We start from the raw sequence: 18,364 nt of genomic DNA on the forward strand, positions 1-18,364 counted from the left end.
TGGGAAAAGAGGGGACATCTCAAAAATTTCCAAAAATTCACTTTTTTGCCTCGTTTTTCCATCAAAATTTATTTTAAAATGTCAACTTTCAAGGGGTTGGGAAAAGAGTCAAAGGCTTTTTGCGTTGGGCACGTTAAACCCTTTTGATCACCTGGGGGCATTTTTAAACCTCTCACCCAAAATTTCCCAAAAATTTTTTTGGGATTTAGGGGAAATCCCCCCCCTTCAAACCCCCCCAAAAAAAGGGGGCACATCCCCCTTCTGGGAACCCCCTGAAATAATATTTGGGTTGGGGGCGGCGCCCAAAAAAAAGGTCCCCTTTTTTTTTTAAAATTTTTCAAACGAAAGAAGTGTTTGGGGGCCCAAATAGGGGATTTTTTTACTGTTTGGGGGCCTCAAAAAAGGGGGGGGGGAAAAAAAAAGTCCCAAAAAACGCTTATATAAGGGAAAAGGGTTTAAAAAAAAATGATAAAAAAACCCTTAATCACCCAAAAAACTAGTTTTTCCATGGGTTTAAAATTGGTCTTTTACCTAATTTTGGTGAAAAAAATTTTTGTTTTTTAACATTTTTTAATTTTTTTGTTAACCCTTTCCCCATTTAGCATATTGTTTAAAAATGGCCATTTTCATGGGAAAAAATCCTTTACAAGTTCAAACTCTATAAACTATGAAAAATCTTCAATACTAATCAAACTTTGGGACAAATTTTTGACTACCAAATTTCCTTTTAACGAAAAAGCTCAGTCTTAAATTTTCCCTTTTCCAGGCAACAGGGGAAAAATCTCAAAAAAGCCAAAAATCAAATTTTTTTCCCCGATTTTTTCCCCTTTAAAATTTTTTTCAAATGTGCAACTTCCAAGGGGTTAGATAGAGTCAAAGGCTTTTAGCGTTTTTTAAAACGTTACCTTATGAAACGACCGGGGTATTTTTTTAAAACCCCTCACAAGTTCCCAAAATTTTTTTGGCCCGGGGGACTCCCCCCCCTTCAAACCCCCCAAACAGAAGGGGGGACATCCCCCTTCTGGCAACCCCCTGATGTAATATTTGGTTTGGGGCGGCCCAAAAAAAATTTACTTTTTTTAACAACATTTCTCAAAAAAGAAAGCCCGTGTTTGGGGGCCCAAATAGGGGATTTTTTTTATGTTTAGGCCCTTTTAAAAAAGGGGGGGGGGAAAAAAGCCGTCGAAACACGCTTTTATAAGGGGAAAAGGTTAAAAAAAAAAATGATGAAAAACCTTGGGAAACACCCAAAATCTAGTTTTTCCATGTTAACATGTGGTCTTTTACCTAAAATTTTTGGTTTTAAAAAAATTTTGTTTTTGTAAAATTTAAAATTTTTTTAGTTAACCCTTTCCCCCCTGAGCATATTTGGGGAAAAAAAGGCCATTTTCACTGAAAAGCCCCCCTTTACAAGTTCAAACTCCTATGAAAAAATATGAAAAAATCTTCAATACTAATCAAACTTGGCACAAAAGTTGACTGGGCCATTGCCCTTTTTAACGACATGCTCAGTCTTAAATTTCCTGTTCCAAAAGGGAAAAAGAGGGGGGCATCTCAAAAATTTCCAAAAAACACTTTTTTTTCCTCGATTTTTTCCATTTAAAATTTTTTTTCAAAGGTGCAAAAATTTTTCAAGGGGTTGAGATAGAGTCCCAAAAGGGTTTTCAGCGTTGGTTACACGTTACCTTTTGACGACCCCGGGGGCATTTTTTAAACCTCTCACAATTTTCCCAAAATTTTCCCTTGGCGATGAGGGGGGCTTTTGCCCCCCCTTTAAAACCCCCCCAAAAAGAAGGGGGCACATCCCCCTTTTGGCAACCCCCTGAATTTAAAATTTTGGGTGGGGGCGGGGGCCCAAAAAAAGGTCCAAATTTTTTAACAAATTTCTCAAACGAAAACATGTTTGGGGGCCCTTTAAAAAGGGGATTTTTTCACTGGGTTTTAGGCCTCAAAAAAAGGGGGGGGGGGAAAAAGCCGTCGAAACACGCTTTTTAAGGGGAAAAAGGGAAAAAAAAATTTATGAAAAACCTTGGAATCACCCAAAAATTTTATTTTTCCATTTTAAAATGTGGGGCTTTTTTTCCTAATTTTTGGGGAAAAATTGTTGTTTTTTAAAAATTTATAATTTTTTTAGTTAAACCCCCTTCCCCCCAAAGAGCATATTTTTGAAAAATGGGCCCTTTTCCCCTGAAAAGGGCCCCCTTTACAAGTTCAAAAATGCTATAAAACCCATGAAAAATGCTTCAATACTAATCCCAAAATTGGGACCCAAAAGTTGACTGGACCCTTGGGCCCTTTTTTAAAGACAAAGCTCAGTCCCTTAAATTTTCCCGTTACCATGGGGAACGAAGGGGGCATTTTCAAAAATTTCCAAAAAAACTTTTTTGCCTCGATTTTTTCCATCAAAATTTTTTCAAAGTTTTGGGAACTTTTCAAGGGGTTTAATAGAGTCAAAGGCTTTTTCCCGCTTGGGTTTCACGTTACCTTATATTTTGGGCCCGGGGTCATTTTTAAGCCTCTCACCCAAATCCCAAAAATTTTTTTGGGGATGAGGGGGGCTCCCCCCCTTTAAACCCCCCAAACAGAAAGGGGGGACATCCCCTTCTGGGAACCCCCTGGGTGTTAAAATTTGTGGGGCGGCCCAAAAAAAAAAAACCTTTTTTTTTAAAAAACATTTCTAAAAGAAAAAAACAGTGTTTGGGGCCTAAATAGGGCATTTTTTTCACTGTTTGAGGCCTCAAAAAAGGGGGGGGGGAAAAAAACCTTCCCAAACACGCTTTTATAAGGGGAAAAGGTTAAAAAAAAAAAAAATGAAAAAACCTTTTGGAATCCCCCCAAAATCCCAGTTTTTCCTGTTAAAAATGTGGTCTTTTACCTTTAATTTTTTGGGGAAAAATTGTTGTTTTTTAACATTTTTAATTTAAATTTTTTTTGTTAACCCCTTTTCCCCCCTGACATATTTGAAAAAAAGGCCTTTTTACTGAAAAGCCTCCTTTACAAGTTCAAAAAGTATGAAACTATGAAAAGCTTAAATTCAAACTTGGGGAAAAAATGTTTTACTGGACCCTTGCCCTTTTTAAAGACAAAGCTCAGTCCCTTAAAATTTCCCCGTTACCATGGCAACGGGGCGGGGCATCTCAAAATTGGGGCCAAAAATCACTTTTTTGGCCCTTTGATTTTTTCCCTCAAAAAATTTAAAATTTTAAAATGTGCCCAAATTCTCAAGGGGTTGAGATAGAGTCAAAAGGCTTTTTTAGCGTTGGTTACACGTTACCTTATGAAACGACCTGGGTCATTTTAAGCCTCTCACAAGTCCCCAAAATTTTTTTTTTGGGGATGGGGGGACTCCCCCCCCTTTAAACCCCCCCAAAAAGAAGGGGGACATCCCCCCTTTTGGAAACCCCTATGTTTAATATTTGGGTGGGGGAGGCGCCAAAAAAAGGGCCCCTTTTTTTAAAAAAACATTTCTTTTTAAAAGAAAGACATTTTGGGGGGAAAAGGGGATTTTTTCACTTTTTGAGGCCCAAAAAAAGGGGGGGGGGGAAAAAAAAGCCCGTCCGGGAAACCCAAAAAGCCTGTTTATTTTTTAAGGGAAAAAGGGGTTAACAAAAAATGAAAAGAAAAACCTGGAATCACCCAAAAATCTAGGGTTTTTTTTCCCTGTTTTAAAAATGTGGTCTTTTACCTAATTTTTTGGGGAAAAATTGTTGTTTTGGGAACATTTATAATTTTTTTTAAATTAACCCTTTCCCCCATGACATATTGTGAAAAAAGGGCCCTTTTCACTTTTAAAAAACCTCCTTTACAAGTTCAAAACTGCTTTTGAAACTTGAAAAATGCTTAATTTCTAATCAAACCCTTGGGACAAAAGGGTTACTGGGACCATTGCCTTTGTAACGACATTTCTCAGTCTTTTTAAATTTTCCCGTTACCATCGCAACGAGGGGGCATCTCAAAAATTTCCAAAAATCACTTTTTTGGGCCTTTGATTTTTTCCATCAAAAAAAATTTTTTTCAAATGTGCAAAATTTTTCAAGGGATTTTAGATTAAAAAATCAAAGGCTTTTTAGCGTTGGGTTAAAAACGTTTTCCTTAAAGATCGACCCGGGGTATTTTAAGCCTCTCACAAGTCCCAAAATTTTTTTGGCGATGAGGGGGGCTCCGCCCCCTTTTAAACCCCCAAACAGAAGGGGGGACATCCCCCTTCTGGGAACCCCCTATGTAAAATTTGGATGGGGGGGGGCGCCAAAAAAAAATCACTTTTTTAAACCCAAAATTTTTCAAACGAAAGAAAATGTTTGGGGCCCCAAATAGGGCATTTTTTACTGTTTGAGGCCTAAAAAGGGGGGGGGCAAAAAGCCCTCGAAAAAAACGCTTATAAAAAAGGGGAAAAAGGGTTTAAAAAAAAATGAGAAAAACCTTGGAATCACCCAAAATCTGTTTTTCCCCCTTTAAAATGTTTGGTTTTTTCCCAATTTTTAAAAAAATTGTTGTTTTGTAACATTTTTAATTTTTTAGTTAAACCCTTTCCCCCCCTGAGGATATTGTGAAAAAGGGCCCTTTTCAAATGAAAAGCCCCCTTTACAAGTTAAACTGCTAAAGAAACATAAAAATCTTTAAAACTAATCAAAAAATTGGAAAAAATGTTGACCCGGTACCATTGCCTTTGTAACGACATGCTCTCTTTAAAAATTTTCCCTTTTCCAATTGGGAACGAGGGGGCATCTCAAAAAATTGGGAAAAAAACACTTTTTGCCTCGATTTTTTCCTCAAAATTTAAATTTTAAATTGGGAAAATTTCCAAAGGGGTTGAGATGAGTTCCCAAAGGGTTTTCACGTTGGTTTCACTTACCTTATGATCGACCTGGGTCCCTTTTTAAAACCTCTCACCCAAATCCAAAAAATTTTTTTGGCGATGAGGGGGACTCCGCCCACCCCCCTTTAAAAACCCCCCAAACAGAAGGGGGGACATCCCCCTTCTGGGAACCCCCTGATGTAAATTTGGATGGGGGGCGGCGCCAAAAAAAAAATCACTTTTTTTAACAACATTTCTCAAACGAAAGAAAAGTGGGTTGGGGGCCCAAATGGGCATTTTTTTTTATGTTTTTAGGGCCCCAAAAAAGGGGGGGGGGGAAAAAACCGTCGAAAAAAACCTTATATAAGGGAAAAGGTTAACCAAAAAAAAGATGAAAAAAACCTTTGGGAAACACCCAAAAAACAGTTTTTCCATGTTTAAAATGGGGGTCTTTTTCCCAATTTTGGTGAAAAAAATTTTTTTTGTTAAAATTTTTAATTTTTTTTGTTAAAACCCCTTTTCCCCCTGAGCAATTGTAAAAAATGGCCCTTTTCACTGAAAAACCTCCCCTTACAATTCAAACTGCTATGAAACTATGAAAAATGCCCTTTAAAACTAATCAAACTTGCACAAAGTTGACTGGGACCATTGCCTTTGTAAAAGACATGCTCAGTTTAAACCGTAAGGCCGGGGACATCTCAAAATTTTCCCCAAAAAAAACTTTTTTGCCCCATTTTGCCATCAAAATTTATTTCAAAGTGATGCAATCTTTAAGGGTTGAGATAGATCAAACTTTTCAGCGTCGGTTACACGTTACCTTATGATGACCTGGGGTCATTTTAAGCCTCTCACAAGTCCAAAAAAATTTTTTTTATGAGGGGGACTCCCCCCCCCTTCAAACCCCCCAAAACAGAAGGGGCACATCCCCCTTCTGGCACCCCCCGATGTAATATTTGGAGGGGGACGGCGCCAAAAAATGGGGCACTTTTTTTAACAACATTTTTTAAACGAAAGACAGTGGTTTGGGGGCCCAAAATAGGGCATTTTTTTACTGTTTGAGGCCTCAAAAAAGGGGGGGGGGGGCAAAAAGCCGTGAAAAAACGCTTTTATAAGGGAAAAGGTTAAAAGGTGCCCCAAACCCCGTCCCCGGAGATTATTTTAGGTTACTCTTTAAAGGTGCCCAACCTGTCCGGAGATTATTTCAGGTTACTCTTTAAAGGTGCCCAACCTGTCCGGAGATTATTTCAGGTTACTCTTTAAAGGTGCCCAACCTGTCCGGAGATTGTTTTTCTTATTATTTTTATTAAATTCAGAAAGTTTTTGTACAACTTACACAATTACTTTATATCTCAATACTGTTCATTTTAAGGCTTTCCTTACATGAACCTTCAGTATGCACCTAAATCATGCTAACTTTACTAGTACAAAATATGTTGGAGGGCTTTTCTCAATCACGATACTCAAGTGTTGTAAATTTCTTTCTACACTTTTCAGCCATTTGATATTTATAAAAGAAAAATTAAGTACAAGTTCTCTTGATTGTTTGATAATTGATGTAAGAAGAATATGTTCTGAACAGAGAGGGGAGGCTACTTGTTTTACAACACAAAATAGAAGTTATAACCCTAGAAGTTAAGAGACTCATCTGTATTTTAGTAATTTTTGAATTTCTCGCAACATATATAATCATCTATATGTTGCATGGATATTGTTCAAGAGAAATATAACCAAAATGATCATTTTGATTTTAACATCGGCTTTCAAAGTGAACTCACTTGGAAAAAGAGCAACAACTACTTGAAGCAGATTTTTTAAACAAAGGGAGGCTTACTAAGTTTAATAAGACTTCAGCTCCAGAGTTACCATCTCTGGTTGTAAGCTAATAACAATTTTCACACGTCTGTGATTTTTGAACACAGCGATGGCTAAGCAGGAAAATAAGAGCAAAAAGACAGTGTCAGGTGTCTTATATACGAGGAAAATATATTTGAGATTATGTGAGTATACGCTAATCATTGGTCTAAAAACTGTAAAGTGATAATAAAATTAATAAGGGTATGTTATAGTATGGAGATTATGGTGAGAAAAACCTAAATGGAAAAGGTCAATTGTGAACATGAGCCTACAAGTTGTGTTATAATCGGAAAACGATGCTCTTAGTGAGCAATCTGATATCAATGATTGTCATGTTGTAAAACGCTCTGTATTTATCTGCTGAAGAGATAGAATAGATAATAAAGTTTCCCACAAAGAAGAGTTATGAGAGAAAGTCTACTCCAAAGAACATTAATCATGTTATTTGTAGTGTTGGTATTAGTGTGCAAAGAAAGTGAAGTTGCAGTAAATTTTGCAGTGTATGATATCCAGATAGCTCTGTTGATTTCTTTAAAAGCAAAAAATTATTGTTGTATTATTTTAACTCTAAACATTTGAATTGAAAATTATGAAAACATGATTGAGATAATGGGATATAGGGAAAATTGAGTTTAAACTTTCTGGTTGATATAAATATTGAAATCCTAAGATTTTATTTAAAAGATGTATTCATGATTAAAGGGAGACTAACCTTAAACAACAATTTTGTGCACCAAATAGTATAATGTTATTTTTTTTTAGAGTTATAAGATATTACTGATATAGTTAACAGTGCAGTTCTAACAATGTTAATTACTTAAATTGGATCTCTAGAATTTATCACTATTCAAGGTATAAAGCAGTTTTTTAATTGAGGTTAAGGGTTATTAGTAATAAGCCTAAAGCCAATATTGCCACTTATACTATAATATGCAATTTTCATGAAATTTAGAATGTGGTTCTTCCATGGTTTTTAATATTCTGAATATAAATATTTGACTAAAGTGTACTAAAGAAAGCCTAGACAGTTTACAATTAAATATAAATACCATGTGTTACCAGGTAGAAAAATGTTAAGAAAAAACAAACTTTGTTATGTTTAAAAAAAAGTCGAGCTCAAAGCCATTAGATAGTAGATTATAGAATTTTTTTGTAAGGTGTAACTTTTTTTATAAATATTTGAGTATTCATGCTTAAGGGGTGCATCTTAAAAAATTTAAAGGCTATAGTATGTTTGACTTGCCAAAGTCCTAGTATTGATAGGCCACTGAAGTAATATCTAGTTAATTACCATGGGTTAAAGAATTTGCTGACAGTCTCTGTTGGGCGTCTGAATATGTTGCGGCACTAGCCTATTTCTATGATTTTGATTTAGTTAACAGGATCCCAATCATGTATTCAAAGAGTGTCAATAATGTTCAGTCTCTATAAGTTCAAGTAATACAATTAAAGGTTTAGCATGGAAAACAGATTTTCTAATAAGCAGAAATGATAGTGTACAATTAAACAAGTTTTGTTAATTGTATAAATAAAAAAATATTGTTGCAGTAAAAATTTTCTACTTTTAAAAAAATTTAAGGCAGAGATGAAGGTACTTATTTATATATGTTGTTATGTCTTTTAAAAGAAGGTTTTATTCAGAAAAGTCAATATCTTCTTATAGAACATACATTGTAGTGAGGAATGATTAAAACAAGATTATGCATGGTTCCAATGATATCTAAAATACTATATGCTATAAACTTGAGTTGTGTTCTAATTGATCTAAGATGTTGCCTCTCAAATACAGTGGGATCATTGGTTTCCAAGCATCTAGAGAGTCTCAATATTTGTCAACTCGCCAAGACCAAGGATGTCAAAATCAAAAAGGCTACCATCAATTTATATAGTAAAACGTCCTTGCCAATTTGTTTGGGAGTGCTATCTCAAACTCCCCAGAGAGTTTTGACGTTGTTCCGCATTATGTGGTTTACCTAGTAATTTTTAAAATAGTAAAGGAAAATACTTTAAGGAGAATTAATGTCTGTACTGCGCGATGGTTGTCTTAACATATTAGTAACTATTAGATCTCCAGGTAGATTCAAAGATGCCCTATTTTTGAGATCTAAATTAATCCTGAAGAAGAAAGTTGTGAATAAATTTGTATGTATAGAGAGATGCTAATTATATTCCTAGGAGCAGACTCAATTTTTCCAATTTGCTTTAAAGCTTTCATCAAAATCAAGTTAAAATGAAATAATTTCAAAAACATTTAACATAGCAGGTTTACAAAAAGTACTAAATACGTTTCTGTTTGCCATTGTGTTTCTAGGCGGCTAATATAACGGCTGTAGCAATTAAATATGCTCCATTATCTTTCAGCCCAAAAATTAGAGTTCAACCAAAGGAATTAATTTTTAATTGGTATTATAAGCTGTTGTTTTATGGGATGACATGACTTACGGCTACGTACAAGGTTGTGAACCATCAAATCAAAAACTAAGTTTAATAAACCAAGGCCAAGAAAACAAAAGTTTTTTTTGTGAATGTACCAGTATATAAATAACTAAAATTAATAAAAACTAAATGCATACGCGCACGACTAATAGAGCCAGACGTCCAAGTGACAAAACCAAACATAATGGTTTGCGAACCGAGTCATGGAGTCTCTACACAAAAAAATAAATATCCGCCTTTGCATCCATGCAGTCTGATCAAGGAATCCATGCTGTTCGCTTACAAACCCTAATACACAAGGCTCACGCAAGAAAAACTGAGATAAACGATATAGGCATGGATCCTAGAATCAGAACTGGGCTGAACGTCATGCTTGGTCAGGAGATCCATGCTTATGTCAGAGAGAAACGGGTGCTTATTGAGTTGGTTTGTTATCATTGAGAGAGTGCGCAGCTTCAAATGTTTACAGTAGGGACAAATATATTATGTCTTCATGATGTTGGGTACATGTTAATTGACTTAAAGGGCATGAAACTAAAGAGAACCACTTCTCACTGTATGGTCACAAAAAGCTGAAAAAGTTTTAATTTGAAATTCCCTTACTAGATTAATTACTGAGCACACCAGCGGTTCAGAGCTCATCGTGTGTTCTTTATGACATTTCCTTGTGTTCTGAGTTGAATATTTTAAAATCATGAATCAATTATTGCAAAGGATAGTTTTAAAACAATATACCTCCAGAAATATAAAAAAAATCATATATATTAGGTGCAGCGCTAGTGATTGTGATCAGCTTGGATATACTTTTTAAATTTCTTGAGTTATTTATTAGCTATTTATTTAGAATAAACATGACTGAAACATAAAACAGAGTGTAGGCGATTTATTGGTCCTGAAATTTTGCACATCAAAATTTATCTATTTTGTCTAAAACCTTGCGATCAAATGGAACATTTATTTAAAAAAAAATAATTTTCGAGTCCCAATTCACAGTGGAAGTCCCTCTAAAGATCATAGGTTTGAGAATCAATGATTAATAGTTGATTATCTAATATACTTTGAGAAAAATGAGAAACCAAATCAATTATCATGAGGCTTGCCTAGTTATATTGGAAAATGTTGCTATAAGTAGTATAATTCAAATCTAAAGGTTAACATACTCATAAGGACTGGCGATGTAAATTGGAAACCAACAGGGAAGATTTGAGATTTTAAAAATTTCATATAAGACATTGTTTTGAGAAAATGGAAATGGTGAAAATTCTAATTTAACAGTATGCACTAAAAGAAGAAAGATTGGAAAAAAAACATTAATTTAAAACTTTTCAATAAGGAAAGAGAGATATACGCGTTTTTTGTCTATATGAGAAAGATAACTTATTTAAGGGAGAGAAAGTAAGTGTTCTATTACATGATATAGAATTATAATTTAAACCTAACCTTTAAAAATATTTATGATAGAATAAATTCCTGTTTATGGAATCCAAGAACAGTCCATAAAAGTTATTGAAGGTTGTTTCATTATAAAGATATAATCAAGCAAGCTTATAATAGAAGCCTGGTTAGGGACAGCACAGAAAGCACTAAGGCTGGAACCGGGCGTTCAACTTTGATATTTGTCACTATAATTTTAAATATATATTAAAAGATTTATAAATGAACTTTTGAATCAGTAGGTTTGAAAAAAAAGCCCTCCTCAATAAGATTTAAGCTTAGCTTGGTTGAAATGTTTTGAGTTTTAGAATTCATTTTCCTAGAGAAATCATTGTAAATATGGCGACAACAATATGTTGTCCTGTTTTAAATTCATTATGCTAAAATGTCAGCAATAAAATTAAGAACATTGACTGTCTTAATTATTATATTTACCTGAATATGAGAAAATGAAATCAGACACGTGATTAGTAAATATTAGGGTTGCTGACTTCAAAAAGACTTGTTCAAAAACACTTGTCCTTGTCAGGAACTTTGAAATTATGCATGTGAGGAATGAAAATCTGTAAATCTACTTGTGAAATTATGTACAGAAGAGGTGTCTGTCAGGTCTGCGTCTTTTACACGTAAAGCTGGAATGTCATATCATATAAACAGATTGATTGAGAATGTATTACTTGACCCCATAATCCAACCACCTCCCCCTCCCCGCAACAACCAAAACGTTTAATGATTGTTGTTTTTTATGATTAATTAATTTATTTAAAGCATTTTTAATTACATTAAACTTCATTATGTGACATATTATATTATGATATGCTTATTATAATTATTTACAGATTTAATGGTGTTAAAGGCAGATTTATATCAAGATGACTATTTACAAATTGCCTAATTCATCAACTGTTTGTCTTTTTGAAATATTTGTCTGGTTGAAGCATAATTGTTAAAAAAGGATCACATAAAAATTCGCTTGAATTCAAGAATGCCATGATGTTCATTTAAATCATAAAAATCTGCGTAAGATGTATGAAAAGGCCTCTCCTTTACAATAAAAAGTGTTTAAATAAGCCAAAGTATGAATCAGGGCTTGATTCAAACATTATTGATTTGTCCATTTATGATCGTATATAGATTCATAATGGTTTTCAAGCGATGTTTTTAAATTAAATACAAAACGGTGGCGTTAAAAGTGTTGTGTATTATTTCCTAAATTAAGATAATTATTACGCATGTTTTGTTAAGTGAACAATAGCCTTGTGGGAGATCTTCAATTAAGTTAATGCAAGATGCTTACAATTTTTATTTTTTACTCCAGTTAATGTGTAGAATACAGATATAAAAAGGAGAAAAGGAGTTTTTTGATGAAAAAATATTTATTGTGAATATTGAAATATATTTTTCTATTGTAATAAGTTAGTAGCCAGAAGGCATAGATTATTAGTGAAATAGTAAATATAGATCTATTCACTATGCTGGTGGGAGCGGAATAAAAACATCAGATGTGCTTTAAGAAATCAATTTCCAATGTTTTGTATGGATTAAGTGTTGCTACTTAAAGCATTTATAAAGTGGTGTCATAAAAAGTGTTATGTCTAAATTTGAACAAAGACGCCAACAGGTTTTGACACCAGCATTAGAAGGTAGTAAACCTATTCGGCCCAGCAATTCTCTCGTTCCTTACGGATATAGACCATTTTCACAAGGAGACAGAGGGCCTGATCGTCCTTTTACTCAAGAAGGACGTGAGCCTCGTGGACTTCGTGGCCGTCCATTCACACCTGGTGGGAGAAACATTATGGGATCGTATCCAAGAGGATTTCATCCTGGAGTGTTTAATGGATATCCGTACATGAATGTAATGCCAGCTGAGCGAGTTTCCGTGCCAACGTTGCTACAACGACCAAGAATGCCATATTTGGGACCTCCTTCTCTTATGCCACAGTGGGGTGGTTATTCCATTGGTCCACAGTATTTTCCAGGTTTTTTTATATCTTTTCTTAGCGTTAATTTTAATCTAATTTGATTATTTTGTGATAGGCTTGTTTGGATTTCTAATTTGTAAAACATAATGTATTTAAAATTTATTGAACTGTACAAGTTTTAAAATGCTCATTTAATGGTTTATCTTTATTTTATTTGTAGATTAAAATTGGATAGAATTATTTTGTCATATTTCACATATTTTAATATATTTTAGATAAGTGCAATGTGAAATTGTGTTATCTATAATGTTACTATTTCTCGTTTATCTACATTTTATACAATTGGTTAGAATTGTTTTGTCAAACATGTGTATTTCACATATTAATTTAATATATTTTAGATAGTACTACAATGTGTAATTGTGTAATCTATAATGTCATATAACAGATATTCACCTTGACCTTTCTGATAAAGGTGAAGTTCTAAGATATACACCTTTAAAATTGACTGAGATATTGTTTGGTTTTATTAACCTGTCAATTACATACTGATTACACGGTCGATGCACACAGTATATTAATCTTCGGGAGATGTTCGGTAAGTTCCGTGAGATGTACGCTGTACGATGGAATTTGATTTAATTTCTATCTCTAAACTAAGTGTACTCAGCGTTATAGCCCAATAGGGTAAATCACGAGTTTATAATCTAAGTGCTACACGTGTTTTAAGTTCGAGGCCGCGTTGGTCCATGTTTTTTTCTTAGTAATACTTCCAACATTATTGAATTTATATATGATCATTTTATGTTGTTCGTATCGTTTGATTATGTTTTACTTAATTTTGTTATGTATATACTCTTTTTAAATAACATGTTTTTTTAAGAATTCATGTTTAAAATTAAAACGGAGTAAAATCAATAAATGTCTTTTCAATGCCGTAAAACACACTACATATCTGTTCCATTAAAATATGCTGCAAAAATAAAGAAAGAGTATTAAAACAATGGCAACAGTTAGGATCGAACCACAGACCTCTCAATTATCAGGCATTCTCTTTACCGACTGTCCTATTGTGAATTAACGAAAACCTTCACATTAAGCTGGCGTGACTTTCAATCCATGACTAATATACTCCACATTAATTCTCGTAAACTACACGGACCAAACCGAAGTGGGATCGAATATTTAAATGAGTCCTATAATGTATTCATAATTGACAGGTCAATAAAATCAGACTATACTTTGAAATAGAGTAAATGGCCACAAAAGATGGCTGCTCACCTGAGCACTATGACTGAGCTTTCAAAGCATTTTAATATTTACTATAAAAAGACGTATTTCACCTTTATCAAATGTCATGATGAATATGACTATATACATGATTGTAGTGTAGAAGATTATTTACAGACAAGAATACTTTTACAAGTACCTTTCTGATAAATAGTTTGTTACTATATTGGAATGAATTTTAACAAAATCACTGATATACAATATTGCTTTAAACTAAAATAGATTAAACTGTTTAATGATTTTGCCCATGAATAAAATATAACTATTCATCAGGAAGGTCAATTTGGAATTTTAATTTTGGAACAAATTGAATAACACAGTTAATTCCACTTATAAAGATATTCGGTGGACCTCCGTATTTATATTGTTATATCCGGATATTGTTATATCCGAGATGCAACTAACTTGAAAACAAGAGTGGGGACTGCAGCAACAGCAACGTTTATAAGCATAGTTATAAGCAGGATATCATTATAAGTGATATTGTTGTAAGTTGAGTTTACTGTACTATAAAACATTGTATAACACTACAATTTTTCAAAAACAGATGTAAAAATTATTTACTAATTTTACAATTATATACATAGTGAAAATTAAAATGAAAACTCAATATTCTTTATGTTATAGCTGTTGTTATTGATGATATTTGATATTGTTGACATTGTTATTTTTAATCATTTTATTTTTAATTTAAGTTAATGTATTATTACTAATACAATTGTCAGTTGGATGGATGAATGAATGAATTTGAATGAATGATTGTGAATGAATGAATGATTGTGAATGAATGAATGAAGCTGTTTAGGTAGCTTATGGGTCATCTGAAGTTCCACTCACTGCTTTTGCCTGAAATAATGTACAGAGATTTATTGGTACCTGAAGTTTTCCTCCACCAGTAAAGTTTGAAAGTGACATATGACCTTTACAGTGTCTGACTAAACAACCAAACCAGTCAATCAAGACAGTACATGTTATTATTATTTCAAACCAACTTGCAACTCACCACTTATAGAGGCACTGGGCAGACTGTGCATCTGTGCAGACTGACCATTTAATATATTTTGGAAGCTGAGGAAGCATATATATTCAGTAGCTGGTTAAACCGCAGTCTGCATGTGGTGTAATGGTGCAATCTGCCTGTTTATCTTACAAACTTTATAAGACCATTTTACTGCAAGCGCAAATGTTCTGAATTTTCAACATTAACCCACAGTTTCAATTTAAAATTTCAGTATTTATATTAAGCATTCTTTTATTCAATTTATAGATGATATTACATGATGACAATACAAAGTTAAAAGTAAACATAGAAATTTCAACACAAGCCATATTCTTTTGTAGTGAAAAATTTGCATAAATGTATGATTAAATTTTCTTATTCAGTGATATAATTAACTTTTTTTTATTATATTAAATTTGACAATAATTGAGGAAAAGTCAAAGAACATTGATATATCCGGTATATGTAGCATTGACAAAATTAAACATTGATATATATTTTATGATCCCGTGGCATTTGTTTTTTCATTGATAAAAATAATAGATATATTTAAGTTCTGCAAGCCAATTATTTTAAAGTTTGTTATGTATTAATTATCATGATATCTGTATATTAGATGTAAAGACACCAAAGGAGTCAGAATCAGGTATGGTAAATATATTTTACTGTTTAATGTGGGTCATTTATATCCTAGTGCAACCAGAATATTTTCATTATCTTTCCCAATTTTCAAAGGTGATTTTCACCCTCTTAAAATATAGTACATGTATATGTAATGTTTTGTTTGGCAAGGGTTTGATAAAAAAATATATAAATATAGATTTTTGAATGTTAAAAGCATCAAACTATCATTAAAAAAAATGGCTAGAAAAACTAAATTTTTACTTGAAAATAATATTAAAGCAAAGGATAAGTGACTGGCATGATTGTCAAAGCCACAATTAGTTTGTGTTGGAAATGGAATCACTTAAAGTGTACTTATTTATGGTAATTTGGCAATGATACACAGATTTTGTTTACATGTACAAAATGTACATTGAATTTGTATGATTTGAAATTTTGCTTACATAATCCAGTTCTGATTTTTTATTTTCTTTAAAAAAAAACAACAATAATTTATTTGTGGCTGCCAAATTATCATGAATTATTTTAAGCGCTGACTCAGCTTTTTGCAGGATATGGTGATGGTGACAGTAGTTGCTAGGTAACAAGTTCAGTGCATGTCCTTGACATTTGAATTTTTGATTATTTGTGTTGATATGTTTAATTTTGTTAGAAAACTAGATATTTACTTTGGGTAAGTAGAATACTTGTATAAAATAATACTATTATAGAATTAACTATTAAGTTTTGGTAGATTAACAAAATTTTATATTGCTATAAATTTGTAGCACTTTTAATTGTTTGAAAATTGTTCTTTTGTTTATTTGGTAACACACATAAGAGCTAAATATAACTAAATTTGAACCCTGAAGTGAAATATTCAAAAATTCAAAAACTTAAGTCATTTTCCTGAAATTTTTCTTTTTGATAACCTTTTAATTATTTAAAACGGAAGACTGATATAATGAACAAATTAAAAGTGCTTGATTTATAGCAGTGGTAGCAGTCAGTAAATAAATGACCAGTTATTATCATTGCAGAAAACTTCAAATTTTTATTTTAAAATTAACAAAGATAATTTTGCAGAAAGGAAAGTAATACCCGTACCTGTGAGAATGCCGAAATACATCCCTCCGCCACAACCGCCAATTTACAATCCGCAGCCTCCGCCACATCCTCGTAAGATACTGTTGTCATAGCGATAAACGTTTTAGCATGTAGCCGTTCTAGATATATTCAAGAAGCAAAATATTTTCCATGAAAACAAAACAAACAAGAAAAACAGATAGTTTTTCCAAATCTGAAATATATATATACAGTCGACTCCGCTTATAACGAACTCAATGGGACATTTAGATATCGTTCGTTATATCCGAAGTTCACTTAAAGCGAAGTAGAAGCAGCTTGCTGACTTGTTTGGGTGGGCCTGAGTTTGCCGTGAAAAAGCCAACCTGTCATTAGTCACAGGTGTAATCATTATTTTACGGTAGCAGTATTCATTGCAGGGTATTTTATTGAACAATATACATGTATTTAGACTATAAAGTGCTTACCATTTGTATTTTTTTGCTATTTGCTTGTTATTGTTTGGTTAATAATGCATACAAAAACATTGATTGTTTGGTACTTATCGGGTATTGTCAGCAATTTATCAACTGAAGGTGGGAAATACAAACTTTCCGTGACAAGGAAATTATGTTGTGAGAATCTTTATTCTTTGAAGCCATAACTTACCTGTGCAATCACTTGATTAAATAATTATCAGATAGCGCTATTCATGTACTGATCTTAATCGAGTGCATCCCGATATTTCAATAATAACAAATTGTTTTAACTGAGGAAATTAACATAGTTTTTACCGTTTGGGGCTTGAAAATATGGTTCGCTATAGCAGAAAATTCATTTTAAGCGAGTACGTATTAAGCGATGCTATTTAATATAAAATAAAGAAGGAATCGGCCGGGGATAGCAGATTTAGTTTGCTTTTACCGATTATTATAAGGAAGTTCTTTATAAGTGGAGTCAACTGTATATTGAATTATTTTTTCCCCTTCCTTTTTTAAGAATGTTTATATTTTCGAAAAACTTCATAAATTTTATAAAGGAGTTATATTTTGCTTCCTTAAAAATAGATGCTAAAGAAGTGAAGCTTTTATATGGCTAAAACTTATTGTTTGGTTATTTGTTTTTTTATCTTTTTCAAAGCCACCATACCTATACCAATTATTGTCAGGAAAAAAATACCCCAGCCTATCCAGATTAAACGAGTGCCAATTATTTTGCGTAAGTGTTTAGACGCTTTGCTGTTACATAAAGACACACCAAAATATCTACTTTCAGTTTCAAAATTAACACTTAACTTATAAATTTTAACATACTTATGTTAATTATGTTGTGTTAGATTTTTTTAAATATTCATCAGTTAAACTAACCAATACTGATGTCATACCAGGAAACATGGTAGTGATTGGGCAAAAGAACTTGAAATCCCTGGTTAAAAGGCAAATTCTAACACTATTGGAAATTTTTTCTATATAAACAAAGAAGGCCCGAAGCGTGCATTATTCTACAACAATGCACTCGCTGTTCTTATTATCTCCATGTGTATTTTCACATTGAGGGCGCCATTTTATTTGAAAAATCTGATAAATAAAAACAATTTTTTGTCGAATTTTGTTGTGAAAACTATCTAGAATGAAAAAAAATGGTCTAACTAAGAAAATGAATCCGAACACCAATATCTTTTATTCACTCGTTAACGCTGTACATACGTTTAAAGTATTGTTTACGTGACGTCACAATGTAGCGCCAAACAGCACGTGCATAACAATCAAATCAAGTACGCTATTTAATGTCGCAAACGAGTTAAGTTTTACATTTATTTCACTTTCAATAATTTTTATTTCGATTGAAAAATTATGGAGTGAAATAAAATAAACAAACAAAGTTTTATCAACGTTTTCAAAATTTGTTATTCTCAAAATGTTTCTACACATGGAAGATTTAACGACAGTTTTTTTTCATACC

General features: G+C 32.8%; 1 protein-coding gene across 1 annotated transcript; it reads left to right on the forward strand.

Annotated features, from left to right (window-relative positions):
• Positions 1-11,416: 11,416 nt before the first annotated feature.
• On the forward strand, positions 11,417-17,620 carry LOC132736336 (uncharacterized; the record flags this gene model as incomplete). The annotated part of the gene is given in 2 exon segments (XM_060723447.1): positions 11,417-12,501; positions 17,543-17,620. Coding segments are annotated over 2 exon segments (469 nt in total), but the record flags the coding sequence as incomplete, so codon positions are not given.
• Positions 17,621-18,364: the final 744 nt, after the last annotated feature.

This window comes from Ruditapes philippinarum, unplaced genomic scaffold (assembly GCF_026571515.1).
Source record: "Ruditapes philippinarum isolate M1 unplaced genomic scaffold, ASM2657151v2 ctg12184_1_1_1_1, whole genome shotgun sequence".
NCBI classification, from domain to species: domain Eukaryota; kingdom Metazoa; phylum Mollusca; class Bivalvia; order Venerida; family Veneridae; genus Ruditapes; species Ruditapes philippinarum.